The 18,114-nt window shown below is 32.6% G+C and overlaps 1 protein-coding gene across 1 annotated transcript; it reads left to right on the forward strand.

Annotated features, from left to right (window-relative positions):
* The first annotated feature begins 1,764 nt into the window (after positions 1-1,764).
* LOC131017744 (calcium-dependent protein kinase 8-like) lies at positions 1,765-6,821 on the forward strand. Its single transcript, XM_057946466.1, has 8 exons — positions 1,765-2,075; positions 2,361-2,905; positions 3,656-3,779; positions 3,859-4,002; positions 5,128-5,280; positions 5,400-5,515; positions 5,702-5,869; positions 6,239-6,821. The coding sequence occupies exons 2-8, from the start codon at positions 2,396-2,398 to the stop codon at positions 6,623-6,625; spliced, it is 1,602 nt and encodes a 533-aa protein (XP_057802449.1). The 5' UTR covers positions 1,765-2,075; positions 2,361-2,395; the 3' UTR covers positions 6,626-6,821.
* Positions 6,822-18,114: the final 11,293 nt, after the last annotated feature.

Here is an 18,114-nt window from a genome sequence, read left to right on the forward strand (position 1 = left end):
CTCGTTGCGTTTTGGATCGTCCTATTAAAGATTACTCATTTCCATAAAATGCAATATTTGTGAAGAGTTATGCATTTTTGTGTGAAACTTTATGCATGGAAATATGCGTTTCAAAAAATCTAAAAAAAATTAACAAAAAATATTTTAAAAAATGTTTTTTTAATATTTGATTTTTTATTTTATTTTACTCCTGCATAGATTTTGCATTGGAAGGTCTCTGCCACGTGTCAAAATCTTGGTGCGACACATGAACAAAATGTGTGGTCCAAAATTGATACTACACATTACCAAGCTATATATATATATATATATATATATATATATATATATATATATATATATATATATATCATCAAATAAGTCACTAAACTGCACGTAGAGAACGAATTCAAATTTTTTTTGTATAAGGGAATCTTTAAATACCTCAATTTTGCCACTTAGGGGGGTGTATTCGTTCAGGAATTTTGTAGATTTTTAAAATCTCTGAATTTTAAAAATCTACAGATTCCACACAGATTCTTCATGTATTTTGGAATTCTAAATAGATTTTGAACGGATTTTGTAGGAATTTTAACAAGAATTTGACGCGATTTTTATGGATTTAAAATCTACCATTCCAACGCTCGTTGGAGTTAATTGAGCGTTGGGACAGCTCCCAGCGATCGCTGGTGCCAGCGACCGCTGGCTTTATGCGGTATAAATACATAGAATAAGCCTTGCTTATGCTATTAGTTTAAATTGCCAACGACCGCTGGACAGAGTTAAACAGGCCCAACGATCATTTAAAATACAATATAGAAGTAAATGGTACAATCATTTAGTGTAAATGGTACAATCATTGAGTGTTTCAATTGAGAATTTATTCTTACTGTTCAGTTGCTTCAGGCACAAATTCCTTGAAAATGAATATATTACTTACTACTTCCATGTCAAATTACCACTAAGTGCGTGGCACTTATGCAAGAGACGTCTACTAGATTACGAGGACAGAGTTAAACGGCCCAGCGATCACTGGGTGCTAGCGGCCGCTGGCTTCTTCGAGCCACGATCGTTGGAACCCAGCCGGCGCTGAAATATGAAATCTTTCGAATTCTCGTGGTTCGAGGTCGGATTTGTTCATGTGTATTTTTTGAATGAAATCAATGAAAATCAGTCCAATTTTAAAATCCATAGATTTTTAAATACCTGTAGATTTTCATAGATTTTTAAAAGTCTGAAACGAATACCTCTGGATTTTTATAGAATTTTAAAAGTTTTGAGCGAATACCTCTAGATTTTCATAGACTTTTAAAAGTCTTGAATGAATACACCCAAGTTTTAAAAGTCTGCAGAAATCTATTAAAATCTTGAACGAATACACCTCCCTTAATTGATATCTATGGATAGTTTCGTGGTTAAAAATCACTATCCATTTAGTTCGTGAGTATGAATATGGATAGTCACTATCCGTACCCGATTGTCATCCCTAGTCACGAAAGTGAGAAACCATGGATGCAAAATAGTAATAAAAAAAAAAAAAACGAAAAAGACAAAAAAAAGAGAAGGAAAGTGAGAAATTAAAACTTTTTTTCTTTTTTGAAGCGACGACAAACTAAAAGTTAGGATAGATTATAAAATCCTGGCCCAATGATAGTATTTTGTTGGAAATATAAAATGACAAGCAAAGATACGAAAGAAAACTGACAAGCCAGAATATAAAATAAATTGTTTTTTTTGGTCTGTGCTGATATTAAATAAAGTTAATAATGTCTTATTTAATGGATTTGGCTTTGCCTAACAGCCAAACACAACAAGTGGCATGCGGGTACCGGAAACCACGCATATATATTAATTCAAGAAAGCTTAGTGAGATAAAGAGAAGTCACAGAAGGGGGAACGGGGGAATTCAGGAGAGAGAAACTCAGAAAAGTCTCTGCACAAGAGCTTTTTGACTCTCTCTTTCTCTATTCCCATGGCGGACGATCTCCTTCATGTGTCAATCCTTTCACATTTCGTGTTTTTGGTTTTCTCGGTTGAGTTTTGACCACATTTCCAAGCCATCATATGCAGAATCCCTAGGATCAAAATTATTCCAGGTGCCCTCTCTGTTCCTCCGATTTTTGGCTTCCATTGATTGTTATAATAATAAATTCTTATCAATAAATGGATCAATTCTTATAATAATCACTTTTCCTCCTAGATTTCTCCTTTTTCTTTCTTTGAAATTTTAGATTTGATTTATACAATCTTCTGAAATCTAAGAGAGAATATGGAGGTTGGATGTGAATCGGTTTTTCATTTTTTCCTGAATTCGGTTCACTAGATAGATGTTTTGAGAGCTCTCGTCTGATTTGGCTTGTTGTGTTGTGCAATTTTGTCAGGGTGGTGTTAAGGAAGGGCAATCTTCCTCTGCATCATGGGAAACTGCTGCGTGACTCCTTATAGTCCGTCTGAAAAGAAGAAGAAGAAACACAAGAATAAGCCGAATCCATTTTCCGCAGATTATGGTGTGAGTCGTGGATCTTGGGGAACAAACAAGCTCGTCGTGTTGAAGGATCCAGGAGGCCATAACATCAAGGAGAGATATGATCTCGGGCGTGAGCTCGGACGAGGCGAATTTGGGATTACCTATTTGTGTACTGATGTGGAGACAGGGGAGAAATACGCGTGCAAGTCGATATCGAAGAAGAAGCTAAGGACTGCAGTCGATATCGAGGACGTGAGGAGGGAGGTTGAGATCATGAAGCATATGCCTAAGCACCTAAATATTGTGAGCTTGAAGGATACTTATGAAGATGATAACGCCGTGCATATTGTGATGGAACTGTGTGAAGGTGGCGAACTGTTTGACAGGATTGTGGCTAGGGGGCATTATACAGAGAGAGCAGCAGCGGTTGTGATGAAGACCATCGTGGAAGTTGTTCAGGTTAATTTTTGCATCCTAATGATCGTGTATTGATTGCTCGATTCTGGAGTTTGTTATTTGTTTATCATCTGTGAAATTCATTTCTTCTGCTTTGGGCTATGAACTAGGATATGAAATGATGCGAGCATACTGATTAGAGTAAGCCAGATTTACCTTCTACTATGTCAAAAACTTGATTCAGCTGTCAAAAGTTACTGTGTGCATTTGCAATGAGAGCCATTTTTTTTTTTTGTAATTTAGCCTGCTGCTTTTTTAAAATGCCTATTATCTGAGTTTGCTACCTCTTAAACTGCTAAAAGAAAAAAAGTTAAATAGTTGTATCATATATTCATATTCTTGTTTGTCGTTGAGTACCTACTACCTGCTATCATGTCATCAATGGGGTTCAGTGTCAAAAATTTCCGGAAGGATCTGAATTGCAACCTTTTCTGTAATTCTTCTTCCTTCTGCATTATAATGCCATTCCCTGAGTTCTCTTACCTTTTTGAACTGCCGGATTGGAACCTATGATGGAGTCATAATTGATTCTAGAATGTTCAGTGTCAAAGCCTTCTTCTCTTCTTGTACACATGTATTAATTGTGTCTGGTTAAGTACTTAAGTTCTGTATTTTCTACATCCACTGGTGTTGCTGTCTCTGGAGCATCAATTTATTTCTTTTTCTGTGTTATGTTGTTTTCAGACATTTGCTTCAGCATGCTTTACGTGTCCCACACTTAGTGATTTCCTATTGCTTCTATATTGTGTTCAGGTGTGCCACCAACATGGAGTCATGCATCGTGATCTCAAACCAGAAAATTTCCTTTTTGCAAATAAGAAAGAAACGTCTCCTGTAAAAGCAATTGACTTTGGGTTGTCAGTTTTCTTCAGACCTGGTATACACTAATTTAAGTGTTTTCCTATGCCAAGTTAATGGATTCCATTTAAATTTATTGTCTTTATTTTATTGGTCAGGTGAACGTTTCAACGAAATTGTGGGGAGCCCGTACTACATGGCACCTGAGGTTCTAAAACGCAACTATGGACCAGAAATTGACATTTGGAGTGCTGGAATCATCCTTTATATTCTGCTTTGTGGTGTTCCTCCTTTCTGGGCAGGTTGGTTATATCTGCTCTAGTCTGACCTTTCTCTATGTCCAGCGTTAAGTGAGAAAATGCTAATTGGGCCTAGTTGGGAATGGTTTAATAGTTGTTTAATTTATAACGGTGCTTTCAGGATCCTGATATTGTGCCACATGGTGTGCAAGTTTAGTATAGTACAATATCTTGAACTTTCAGTCTCACTTTAATGGTGTCACCATGGTTGCCTCTGGAATCTTATCCTGATACAAACATAGATATAGGTGTGCTTGTCTTAGTGACATTGGTAACAAAATTCCAAAAGTTTATATAATTTCCCTCTTGAAAGTCTTCCATCGAGGAAAGAATGTAGTAGAATTTAAAGGTTGAGCAGGCAAAATGATAATGTCCCCTAGTGGAGGTGGAACCAAATTAAACTCTCAAACAATTTGATGACCCGGCATATGTCAGTCAAACTTCATAGCAATTTCATTAAGTTGCTCCTGGACTGCAATAAAGGTGTATGCGTCTTGATTATGGATAAAGAAGTGTAAGTGAATTAATACAGTTATTACAATTATATTCACAGTACAAGTTGTAACATTTGCACATTTGCAATAATGTTAACTTGTTAAGGCCATCTACAATTACCCTTACTGCTTAAAGTTTCAGTTGGTCATGGCTTGCGTGTGCAATATCCCAAATTTGTACATACAGGAGTCATATGAAGTGGTTTTATCATCCTTAGCTTCCACATAGCTTCCTTATAAACCATATAGGTTAATGTGTTGCTCTGCTGGTTTAGCCAAATTCATATTCTACTCATGACTCATGATATGGCTCTTTATTTCCTATTATTTGAGAATATTCTTAGTCCTAGCCCTGAAACTGTACCATTAATTGCAAAAATTGATCTTTTAAACATAAATGAGGATTTAGTTAAAAAAAAAAAAAAATTAGCTCCACCTGCTAGGATAAATCTCCAGATATTTGCTTCTAGATGAGGAATTGAGGAAATGTTTACATTTGAATCTGGTGTAAATGAGCTAAAGTTGGCCATTATTTGCTTGGTGATCTCTTTTATGCTCATGTTAGCTTATGAGACATATGTGCCATCTTTCTTTCCTTCTACTTAAGCTTCTCACGTGCATATGCTATGTGCAGAGACCGAGCAAGGAGTGGCTCAAGCAATTATTCGATCTAATCTTGAGTTTAAGCGAGACCCTTGGCCTAAAGTTTCAGATAGTGCCAAAGATCTTGTAAGGAAAATGCTTGATCCCGATCCTAGTCAACGTCTTTCAGCTCAACAAGTCCTTGGTAATGCGAGCTTCAAGCACATCCATTTTAATTATCTCAGTTGCTAATTTGTTCCTACACAAAATGAGACAACGGAACATGCAGTATAGTATTATAAAGTATATATACCTTTAATGCAGAGCATCCTTGGCTGCAAAATGCAAAGAAGGCACCAAATGTCTCCCTGGGTGAGACTGTGAAAGCAAGGCTGAAACAGTTCTCTGTGATGAATAAGCTCAAGAAAAGGGCTCTAAGGGTACTTTAATTGTTCCTAGTTTATTACTCCTTTTCCCCAAGCAAACAATGTCGAAGGAAAGAAAATTGAATTAGATGGAAAGGATTGGGGAAACCGGGGGGGGGGGGGGGGGGGGGTTGGAGAACTGGAAGTAAATGAAACACATCCTAGCACCTTTCTGATGTCCTTGCCTCATTGCATATGTAGGTCGTGGCTGAGCACTTGTCCGTGGAGGAAGTGGCTGGAATTAAGGAAGCATTTGATATGATGGACTCGGGGAAAAGGGGCAAAATTAACCTTGAAGAATTCAGAATTGGTCTGCACAATCTCGGCCATCAGATCCCTGATGCTGATGTTCAGATTCTAATGGAAGCTGTAAGGATTATATGTTATCGAGTCTCTTCGATTCTTTTATGTATGGTAACATGATACGCTGCAGGCCTTCACTGCACCTATGATTGCATATCTCTTCCCTCCTATGATTTTTATATCTCTTTCCTTGATTTCCCAAAATTTCTTCATTAATCAATTTAAAAATCCCAATGCCACCCTTTTCTGTTTGACCACCGTTAAACATTCGCTTATGTGGTCTAGCCCTCATACCATAGATGTGCAAGCAACTGCAGAAAGACAGACTAATGAGGATTTTCTGGAGCAATCTACCATGCATGAATATGAATATATTGTGGAGCTAATCTGATTATCTAATTGGGATAAATGCTAATGTTCCATTTTATTTTCTAGGCTGATGTTGATGGAGATGGAACTTTGAATTATGGTGAGTTTGTTGCTGTCACTGTGCATCTCAGAAAGATGGCCAATGATGAGCACCTTCACAAAGCTTTTGCCTATTTTGATCGTAATGAGAGTGGGTATATTGAGATTGAAGAGCTCCGAGAAGCTCTGAGTGATGATGATGATGGCAACAACGAGGAGGTTATCAATGCTATCATGCATGATGTGGATATAGATCAGGACGGGCGAATAGGTTACGAAGAATTTGCTACAATGATGAAGGCTGGTACAGATTGGAGAAAGGCATCGAGACAATATTCTCGTGAGAGGTTCAACAGTCTTAGCTTGAAGTTGATGAAGGAAGGGTCTCTACAGTTAGCTAACGAGGGTAGATAAAAGGCTTTGTAAGTGTTCCCCCCAACCACCCCCACCCCCACCCCCACCCCCCACGCCCCAGTTTTTTTGGCCGAGTTTTCCATGTTTCTTTGTCGTTGTTACTGTTATACGCTAGGGATGAGGCACGCAATGTTTCCGTATACGCTTCTGTAGAGACTGATTTTTCTGTAAATAAACTCGTCATTTTTGGTCTTCATATGCTAAATGCTTTTGTTCTTTACATTTTACTAACTGCCAAACATTTTCAGGTTACATGGCCGTAAATTCATAAACAATTAGTGAACTTTTACATATTCTATTAAATTGATGGATAAACGTTCGAACATTGATGGTTTTTAATATATATATATATATATATATATATATATATATATATATAGAGCTTCAATGGAGAATCATATATATGGGGAGAATAGAGAATGAAAATGGCAAACTTGTAATATCAGTTTTAATGAATATTGTCATTATCTATTTATTTTTGGTAAGATATTTTTTAAAAACATTTTTGGTAAGATATTATACATCCATATCTTTACATCTCTTTTATACTAAATTGTGTGTTGTGCATATAATATATGCTAAATATTTTATGTCAGTCAGAAAAATTTAAATATTTTATTTTTATTGTTCGTAATTTTTTTACGCTTATTCGAATTGTTTTATGTTAAAAAATTAGGGTAGCAAGAAAATTTGAATAGTTTATTTAGACGTTTCTGATTTTTTTCACGCTTGTTCGAAATATTTTATGTTAAATATTTTAAATCTATAAATAGCAAATCACTGTGTATTGTAAAGGCACGGGCAGTACATTCGAACAACTAAGTTCCTTTACGTGTTCTTCATCCATTCTTCCGATATTTTGTTTTTGAGAATTACTGGCACATTAGGAGCGCGTCACGTGGCAGCAGCCTCTCAAGACCTTCCAAAGCTTTTCAAGGCAAAAAACACGGAGGGGTAATAATTTTTTTTTACTAAAAATTCTTTTTTTTTTTCGCGGCCGTCGTCAAAATTATGCATATAATTGTACACCAATATGCATAAATATAAACCCAAATATGCATAACGTTGGATAGAATTATGCATGAGAAAGTATCCGTATGCAAACCCTCTGGTATCTATCGCTGTCGAATAATGCTATGCATATTTGTGTGTAACGGTATGCATATTTATGTTTTCTTTATGTATATTCGTTTTGAACTATATGCATAGTCCGCTGGTCATTTGACGGATCATATTCTTTCAGATGAGTCACATACTGAAACTTTTTCATGCATATTTCTATCCAGCGTTAGTCATATTTGTGTTTAACTTTATGCATATTAGTGTTCAATTATATGCATAATTTTGACGACGGCAACGAGAAAAAAAATAAAAATAAAAATAAATATTTTTTTTTTTTAATTTTCAAAAGACCATTTTACCCCTCCGTTTTTTGCCTTAGAAGGCTTTGAAAGGTCTCGGTAGGCTGCTGCCACGTGGCGCGCTCCTTGTGAGTCACGTGACTTCATTGTGTGGTCTAGATTTAGACCTATATACTATGAGGAGAGTGGATACTACATGATCCCACCCATATATATATATATATATATATATATATATATATATATACATATATATATAGATACATATATATATATATGTATATATACATATATATATATATATATATATATATAGGGGAGGGCTAGAATAAAAACACTCTTAAGTGTATAAAATATAAATGATTTTCAGCCCTTAGATCATCAAGATCTATGGTTGATTCGTAACCCTTTTGGATGAATTCGTGGTCCTGGGTTCGAATCCCAAAGGTAGCAAAAATTTATTTTTCACAATTCGTAACCATGTTGGATGAATTCGTAACCCTGTTGAATAAAATTCGTACATTAAAAAACGTTTATATTTATATTTATATTTTAAGAAGTGTTTTTATTGTAGCCCTCCCCTATATATATATATATATATATATATATATATATATATATATATAGAAGATCCGTAGAGAACGGAGAACAAATATAAAGTTACGAATAAGTCTATAATTTCGATGAATAATCAATGTATCTTATGAATAAGTTTTGACCTGGATTCGAATCCTGAAAAGGGCGGGATTTTATATATTTTTTCTGTATTTTTACTGAATACACATATTCATTAGTTATGTGATATATTCGTTAAATTTATAGATTTATTCATTGTTCTCCGTTCTCTACTTATTTGTAGTTATCTACAGAACCTAACCATATATATATATATATATATATATATATAGGGGTGGGCTACCGTGAGAGCACATCTTAAAATAAGAAATAAGAGCAATTTTTAATGTATGAATTCGCTGTATAAAGATATGAATTGTGAAAAATAAATTTTTGCTACCTTTGGGATTCGAACTCAGGACCATAAATCCATCCCACAGGATTATGAATCAACCGTAGATCTTGATGATCTAAGGGCTGAAAATGATTCTTATTTTATATCTTAAGAAATGCTTTTATTTTAGCCCATCCATATATATATATATATATATATATATATATATATATATATATATAATTATGATTAATAAGCCACAATTAAAATTATTAGAAGTTAAAGAGAAATAGTCCCTCCGTTTCATTATAAATGTCCCATTATTTTTGGGCACGTAAATTAAAAAATATGTAAAAAATAGATAAAGTAGGTTGGTGAAAATTATTTAAGTATTAAGTATAAATAGCGAATATATTATCAAAAATGGAATGAGACATCTCATTATGAAAAGTATGACATTTGTAATGGGACGGTGGGAGTATACATCATGGAACAACTAGAACTATCCAAATTTAATCTAACTAAATCAATCCAGAAAAGCAAAACATATCTTTTTTATTACGCAAATTCTTGTGTGCTCCATGGAGCACCGTGCTCCATAACACTGACACTTGCATTAAATAACACTAACACTAACACTATCTTGAAATGACACTAACACTATTTTATTTTACAAATGACACTATCATGTTATAGTGTTAGCGTTAGGGATGTCAATGCAGCCCGAAACCCGTGGGCCGACCCGAATAACCCGACAAAATTAGAGGGTTAGGGTTGAAAAATCGCAACCCGAAAAAACCTCCAGCCCGATTAGCCCGCACCCGACTAACCCGGAACCCGATAGGGCTAGCCCGAAAACCCGATGGGCTGGCCCGGTGGGCTGACGGAATTGTGACTGATGCATCCAGTTATAACTTCTGCTATGTTTAGATATATGGTATTTGCTTAAATATATATATGTAGCCTCATTAAAAAAAAAGTGAAATTAATTAGTTAGAATATATATGTGTGTGTGTGTGTGTGCAATCTCATTAAAAAAAGTGAAATTAATTACGGATTTTTTGTAGAAATTGATTATTAGTATCTCATTAGTTAGAAATTAATTATTAGTATCTCATTTTAAAGTGATACCAATTTTTTTTTTTTTTTCTGTCATTGAGACGTGCATGGCAAATCCAGCAATTATTCAGTAATAATCCAGATTGATTCTAGTGGATTGATACATGTTAAATTTTACTATCTCATTTTAATATAATTTTGTTTATGTAATCTTGAATATCTTATATTTTTGCATTTCATGCTTTGCTATATAATTTATATCTTTAATATCTATGTATATTTTATACATTATACATTAGATCATTATGAATAATAAAATACAAATGATAATTTTATTTTTACGCCCTTAACCTGATTAGCCCGATGGGCTAGCCCGAAACTCGAAAGTTTAGGGTTAGGGTTGAAGATTTACAACCCGAAAAAATCTCCAACCCGATTAGCCCGCACCCGACTAACCCGGAACCCGATAGGGCTAGCCCGAAAACCCGGTGGGCTGGCCCGATTGACATCCCTAGTTAGCGTCATTGCGCGACAGCATTATTTATATAACATGATAGTGTCATTTGTAAAACATAATAGTGTTAGTGACATTTCAAGATAGTGTTAGTGTTAGTGTCATTTCAAGATAGTGTTAGTGTTAGTGTTAGTGTCATTTAATGCAATAGTGTCATTTGTAAAACAAAATAGTGTTAGCGTCATTTCAAAATAGTGTTAGTGTTAGTGTCATTTAATGCAAGTGTTAGTGTCATGGAGCACGGTGCTCCATGGAACACACAAGAATGCCTCTTTTTATTATTGTAGGTAGGGCTGTCTAATTGGTTATCGGGGTTTGGATAATCCGTTAACCGAACCGAAATTTTCGGGTTTGGGTATCCAATAACCAAATTTTTTGGTTATCGGTTCGGTTTCGGGTATCATTTTTAGAAAAATTTTGGGTATCGGTTAACCCAATAACCGAAACGGGTTAACCGAAATAACCGGAAATTATTTAATATATATATTATATATATTTTAATTATTAATTATTACTCCCTCCGTCCCATAATAAGTGGCCACATTCTTTTCGGCACGGAGATTAAGAAATTGAGTGTTATATGTTTTAATAGAGTGTGGCCTACAATTGTTGACCAAATTAATGAGTAATTGTTGACTTAATTAAAGTAATTTTGGCATTTGTAGAAAGTGGCCTACAATTGTTGACCAAATTAGTGAGTAATTGTTGACTTAATTAAAGTAAATTTTTGCCATTTTTAGAAAGCAGCCACTTATAGTGGGACAGACGAAAAAGGAAATGTGGCCACTTATTATGGGACGGAGGGAGTAATTCATTAATTTTTTTTTATAAATCGAATCTTAGCTAAAATAGAATTATGATATTTTTAAAGTATTAGAATAAGCTTTAGTTTAGTGGATGAGTTGTTTTGTGTATTTTTTAAAAACTAAGGTTCAAATCCTCTATCTAGCAAATTATTTGAATTTTAATTTTTTAAATGAGTATTTCGGATACCCAAATAACCGAATTGGGTAATCGAAGCGGTTATTGGGTAACCGAACATCTAAAATGGTCGGGAACGGTTAGTAAAATATGGCAATTTCGGGTTCGGGTAACCAAAAATTTGGATATGAATAACCGAACTTGAACCGATCGACAGATCTATTGTAGGTACTGATCCCTTATGGTAAAGGTGATTAGATTTTAGGAAAATCACAAAAAGTTTAAGAATTAAAGAAACTTTCGTCAGTCCCAAATATAAAGAAATCAACCACACAGATTAATCATCTTCAGCTTTTGTAAAATCACAACTTGGGAGTTAAATTTTTATAAAATAAAATACTACCAATTCAATATATGACTTGTCCTTTCTTTGCTGGAAGTAAATCAACAGTTAAAGTAACAATCTCTCTTAATTATATTCGAAGTTCAACTGAATTAAAAATAGACTTAAAATTTAGTCCAATCAAAGTATTAATATCAGTCTCTCCACAAGGAAGATCGAATTTCATAAAAAACGCACAAATAATTAAATCTTCATTTATTTATTTATTTTGTGACAGTCGAACATTTGGAGAAAGAAACTTAACTATTACTCCACAAATTCAAACTCAAACCAAATACTCAACAAATTCGATTTTTCATAGGTTGAATCAAAATTGTAATTCAAAATACTCCATCCGTCTCAATTCAATAAGCCATGCTTCCTTATTTGGACGCTATAATTCAATAGGTCACTTTATAAAATGGAAAATCAATACATAACAAATATCATCATATAACTCATTATTTACACCAAATGTCATTGAACTTCACACATTTTTTTTCTCTCTCTTCTACTTTTTGAACACATATATCCTCAACAAAAGATGTTTTCACTCTCCGGGAGAGGTTCAAATAAGAACCACTAAATAAAATTAGAACAGAGAACCATTTTAAACCATTCGATCATCAAGATCTACGGTGGATGCATCATCTTGGTGGATGAATGCAGATCCTGGGTTCGAATCCTGAAGGGAGCAAAAAATTTATTATTTTCGGATGCATTAAATTTAATAGCGAATGCATTAATTTATATAGTAGATGCATTGATTTTAATGGTTCTTATGTTCTCACGATAAGTGTGGTTCTCACTATAACCGCACCCTTCACTCTCCTATTTTATTATATATTATTCGTTTATTAACATCCGTGTCCAAGACTTGTGGCCTATTGAATTAGGACGGAATGAGTAATAAATAAAATTAAGATCATATCAGAATTCTTTCTTTTCCCAAAACCAATTTTGTATCTTCTAAACCTTGAAATGTAGAGAGATATACTTGAGAGTTTCTGCTTGGTGTAGAAAGAAGAAGAAGAAGAAAAATAGTAGAGTATAAAAAGCTGAAGAATGAGAATTTTTAGATGATCAGTTTGCGAAATCATCTGCGCAAGTCTTCAAAAAAGAAGAAGAATGGTGAAACGGTTTTCCACACGATTTCCTTGGTAGAAACCGCTAATTTTATAAGATTTTTTGAACTGCTTCTGTGAACCGCTATTATAACTATTTATCATATATTTAATCAAATACTGATATATTATCAGATAAGCTTAAATAAGTCACCAAATTCAATTTTTCATTCGTTGAATCAAAATTGTAATTCAAAATAATAAATAAAATAACATAAAAACTTAAGTACAATCGGGTGTACCGTACAAACATGTTGACCCGCATCTAAAATAATACTCCCTTCGTCCCGCTATTAATGGCCCAATTCTTTTGGGCACGAGTATTAAGGAGAGTAAAAATAAGGGAAAAAGTGAGTGTGGTCCACATAATTAGTACTCCCTCCGTCCACAAAAAAAACTCCTACTTGCCCTTAAATTTTTGTCCACCAAAAAAACTCCTAATTTGCTTTTTGGACAATTATACCCTCCCTTACTTTTAAAATTACTACACTTTTACCTATTGGGCCCACTTTACTCTATCATTACTTATGTAATTAGTCACCCTTAAACTTATTATTATTATTATTATTATTATTATTATTATTATTATTATTATTATTATTATTATTATTATTATTATTATTATTATTATTATTATTATTGTTATTATTATTGTTGTTGTTATTATTATTATTATTATTATTATTATTATTATTATTATTATTATTATTATTATTATTATTATTATTATTATTATTATTATTACGACTATTATTATTATTATTATTATTATTATTTTATTATTATTATCTATTGTTTTGTGTTGTTGTTGTTATTATTGTTTATTTTATTCTTAGTTTGAGTGTTGTTGTTGTTTATTCTTTCTTCTTCGTCTTCTTCTTCTTCTTATTATTATTATTATGTTATTAGTATTATCCTATTATTGTTTATTATTATTATTATTATTATTATTATTATTATTATTATTATTCTTATTATTATTATTTTTTGTTGTTGTTGTTGTTGTTATTGTTATTGTTATTGTTTTATTTATTATTTTATTATTATATTATTATATTATTTATTATTATTCTTTTTTATTATTGTTATGATCTTAGTTATATTCTTATTATATTATTATTATTATTAGTTTATATTATTTTTATTATTATTATTTTATTGTTTTTTATTATTCTTTATTGTTATTAGTATTATTATCCTTATTATTGTTATTGTTTTATTATTATTATTATTATTATTATTATTATTGTTATTATTGTTATTGTTATTATTATTATTATCCTTATTATATTATTATCCTTATTATTGTTATTATTATTATTATTATTATTATTTTTATTATTATTATTATTATTATTATTGTTGTTATTATTGTCATTATTATTATTATCATCAAATAGCTAGTGAAAGATTAGTAAAAGTAATTACAATACATAAACACTATCCTTTTAGTCTTTTACACCACCTTTACACCACCTTTTTCAGCTTTCTTAGTCTCCGTGCCGAACCCCAAATGGGAGTTTTTTTGGTGGACGGAGGGAGTATTTCAATTAACACTAATTCTATTATTATTGTGATGACTAATAAAGTTGATTAAATTTACCTTTTCATTCTTTTCTTTTTTTCATAATTCAATTAAAATTAATGATAATTATTAACTGAATAAAAAAATTGAATTCTCAATTCAGCAAAATTTATTTCTGCCTTTAATTGAGAGGCGGCAGATTCATTAAACCTGTTGAGGTGGCAGATTCATTTAAGCAAAAATTGAGGCGGCAGATTCATTAAAAAAATACTCCCTCCGTCCCGGTTTTTGGTATCCAGTTGAGAACGACACGAATTTTAATAAAGTGATTGATGTGTTGTGAGTGGAATAAGGGTCCTACATTTTATGTGAGAGTTAAAATAATTAAAGTGGAGTAAGGGCCCCACCTACTTTTACCAAAAATAGAAATGAATACTAAAATGTGGGACGGCCAAAAAAGGAAAGTTGAATACTAAAAGCTGGGACAGAGGGAGTACTTGTTGACCGAAAATACAAACTGAATTCAGGAACTAAAATGACGCCACTATTTCAACAAATCTTCCTTTTCAGGATGCGGGTCAGGGTCTAACGGAGGATGCAACCTAATTATACGATATACTCGGTTGTACCTAAGACTCACCTCATAAAATAAAGATGATACCAGAATTCTTCCTTGCCCTAAACCAATTTTGTATTCTTTTAAACCTTGAAAAGTAGAGAGATATATTTGAGAGTTTCTGCTTGGTGTAGAAAAAAGAAGAAGAAGAAGAAAAATAGCAGAATATAAAAAGGTGAAGAATGAGAATTTTTAAATGATCAATTTGCGAAATCGTATGCACAAGTCTTCAGAAAAGAAGAAGAATAGTGAAACCGTTTTGCACACAATTTTCTTAGTAGAAACCGCTAATTTTATAAGATTTTTGGAACTGCTTCTATGAACCCGCTATTATAATTATTTATCAGATATTTAATCAGATACTGATATATTATCATATCAGTTTAAATAATTCGTATACCTAGTAGTGTTGCCGCCGGTTCAGGAACCGCCGGTTCCGGGCCCGAACCGGCGGTTCAGGGTCGAGAATCCGGCGAACCTGAACCGGCCCGGATGAAATGTAAAGGGCCGGTTTTCTGACCCTGAACCGGCGGTTCCGGGTCCGGGCCGAAAACCGGCGGTTCCGGGCTTTTTCCTTTTTTTTTTCAATTTTTTTTGTATTCTTTTTTATGAAATTAAATGATTTGTGATGAAATGTCAAAATTCTAATTCAACTTAAATCTTAAAATATATAATATAAATTACTTGTGTAGAAAATTTAATGATTGTGATGAAATTAAATGATTTATGTCATATTTTTTTCCTTTTATGCAATTAAATGATTTATGTCATATTTTAAAATTAAATGACTTGTGTAGAAAATTTATATTTTATAAAATTAAATGATTGTGAATTTGTGATGAAATTTCCAAATTTTAATTCAACTTTAAATATAAATTATAAACATGTGTTGAAATCGAAAATATAAACATATAATAGTTTTTATGTCATATTTTTAAATTAAATGACTTGTGTTGAAAATGTATATTTTATGAAATTAAATGATTTGTGATGAAATTTCAAAATTTAAATTCAACTTTAAATATAAAATATAAACATGTGTTGAAATCGAAAATATAAACATGTAATAGTTTTTATGTCACATTTTTAAATTAAATGACTTGTGTTGAAAATGTATATTTTATGAAATTAAATGATTTTTGATGAAATTTCAAAATTTAAATTCAACCTACAATATAAAATATAAACATGTAATATCTTTTATGTCATATTTTTAAATTAAATGACTTGTTGAAAATTTATATTTTATAAACATGACAATTAATATATTTTTAACATAATATTTTGTTATGTCATCTTAATTCTTAAGTAATGCTTGCGCTTTTTTTTTTTATTAAATGACTTGTGTTGAAAATTGAAATACAATAAAAGTACAATAATTCTAACACATTGACAATCAAAATAATGCATAAAAATTGAATTTATTCTATGTATACAAAAAATATTATAAGGATACAAATTACAATCTTCAAAATTGAATAAGTAAACAAACTAACACTAACTAAATAACTAATTCATTACAAGTTTACAATAAATTCCGAAAGAGAGTTGTCTAGCAGGGGGGGGAAAAAAAATTAACGGCTTGAGCTCAATTTTAATATAAATATTAAAATTGAGTGGCCTACGTATCTTCATTGAATAATGAAGAATCAAAGCCCACGTAGTTCTTTTACCTTAACTTACCTAATCGTAGTCCTTGACGGGCTCGGATCGTTCGGACTCGGTGAATTCATCGTTTGGGCTCTCGTCGGCTTGATCCCATTCATTCTCTTGTTGTCGCAACTCGGCTTTGGACCAATCATCAAGCAACATGGTGGCCTCCATGTTTCGAGGATCCATGTTGCTTCTTCTTTCGTCCAAGACAAGCCCACCAACGCTAAATGTTTGCTCGACGGAGACCGTGGAGGCCGGGACTGCGAATAACTCCTTGGCCATGGTGGCGAGTATGGGATATTCCCTCTCAGTGCGTGGACCACCATCTCAAGACGTCAAATTGTATACCACCTACATTTTTTAAAGCAAATGTACTAGACAAATATATATCTAGCTCGTTAGTAGTATAGCTCCTGTGTATTCATAAATGAATAAGCGGCTTGAGCCCATTCGTTTTGATCAAAACTACTTCCTAAGGTGGAGGAAGCCATATTGACCTTGTGAACTAGAAGTGCCACTTGAAGAGTATGAGGGGTTTGCAAGCATATATTTTTGTTCGTAGTCATTAAACAAAGTTCTAAGTGTGTTATCTATTCTATGTTTAATATCATCTAAGTTGAAAAGGTACCATTCTAGCATTTCATTGTTTCTTAATCTTGACTCATAGATATCTCTAAAGGTACCATAATAAATTTCTAATAGACGATAAACACCACTAATTTTCATTGTAGGATCTAAAATCTTAGCAATTAAAAAAACATCGGGAATTTCAAGAAAATATTTAAGCCACTTAATGATCATTTGATATGATACATCCTTCAAATCGTTTTTGTTATAACAATCATTTAAAGCAATACCAATAAACATGCAATGTTCTAAAACTTTAATACTAGTACAATAATAAACACCGGATAAATCCGTGGTAGCATTTTGAAAAACCTTTAAAAGTTGAAATAAACTACCACATTGTTTCCAATAAGAGGGCAATAAAAGCAAGTTAGCCTCGGGAGTTGTTCTAAAAAAATCACATAAATGCTCAACATGTTCCATGGTAGATGCAAGCATGCCAAATGTTGAATTCCAACGTGTAGAAACATCTTTAACAAAATTTGTATATCGAATTTTTTTGTGACGACAATATTTTTGCCATTTTTTGCCAATAGCGGCTTTTCTATGCAACATATTAACGGCTTGTCTAATGGAATCAACAGCATTATTAATAAGAGTATAAACATCTTGTACACATCTATTTAAAATATGACAAATACAACGAGCATGAAAATACCTACCTTCAAAAGAGGGTGCGCACGCGGCAACTAACTCGGGAATGGAGGCGGTGTTGGCGGATGCATTATCAAATCTAACCGAAAATATCTTGTTTAAAA

Source organism: Salvia miltiorrhiza, chromosome 1, assembly GCF_028751815.1.
Source record: "Salvia miltiorrhiza cultivar Shanhuang (shh) chromosome 1, IMPLAD_Smil_shh, whole genome shotgun sequence".
Taxonomy (NCBI): Eukaryota; Viridiplantae; Streptophyta; class Magnoliopsida; order Lamiales; family Lamiaceae; genus Salvia; species Salvia miltiorrhiza.

Coding starts and splice junctions, on each gene's coding strand:
- LOC131017744 (XM_057946466.1), top strand. CDS start 2,396: ATGGGAAACTGCTGCGTGACTCCTTATAGTCCGTCTGAAAAGAAGAAG. Junction 2,906..3,655: donor CCATCGTGGAAGTTGTTCAG/GTTAATTTTTGC, acceptor TATTGTGTTCAG/GTGTGCCACCAACATGGAGT. Junction 5,516..5,701: donor TCAAGAAAAGGGCTCTAAGG/GTACTTTAATTG, acceptor TTGCATATGTAG/GTCGTGGCTGAGCACTTGTC.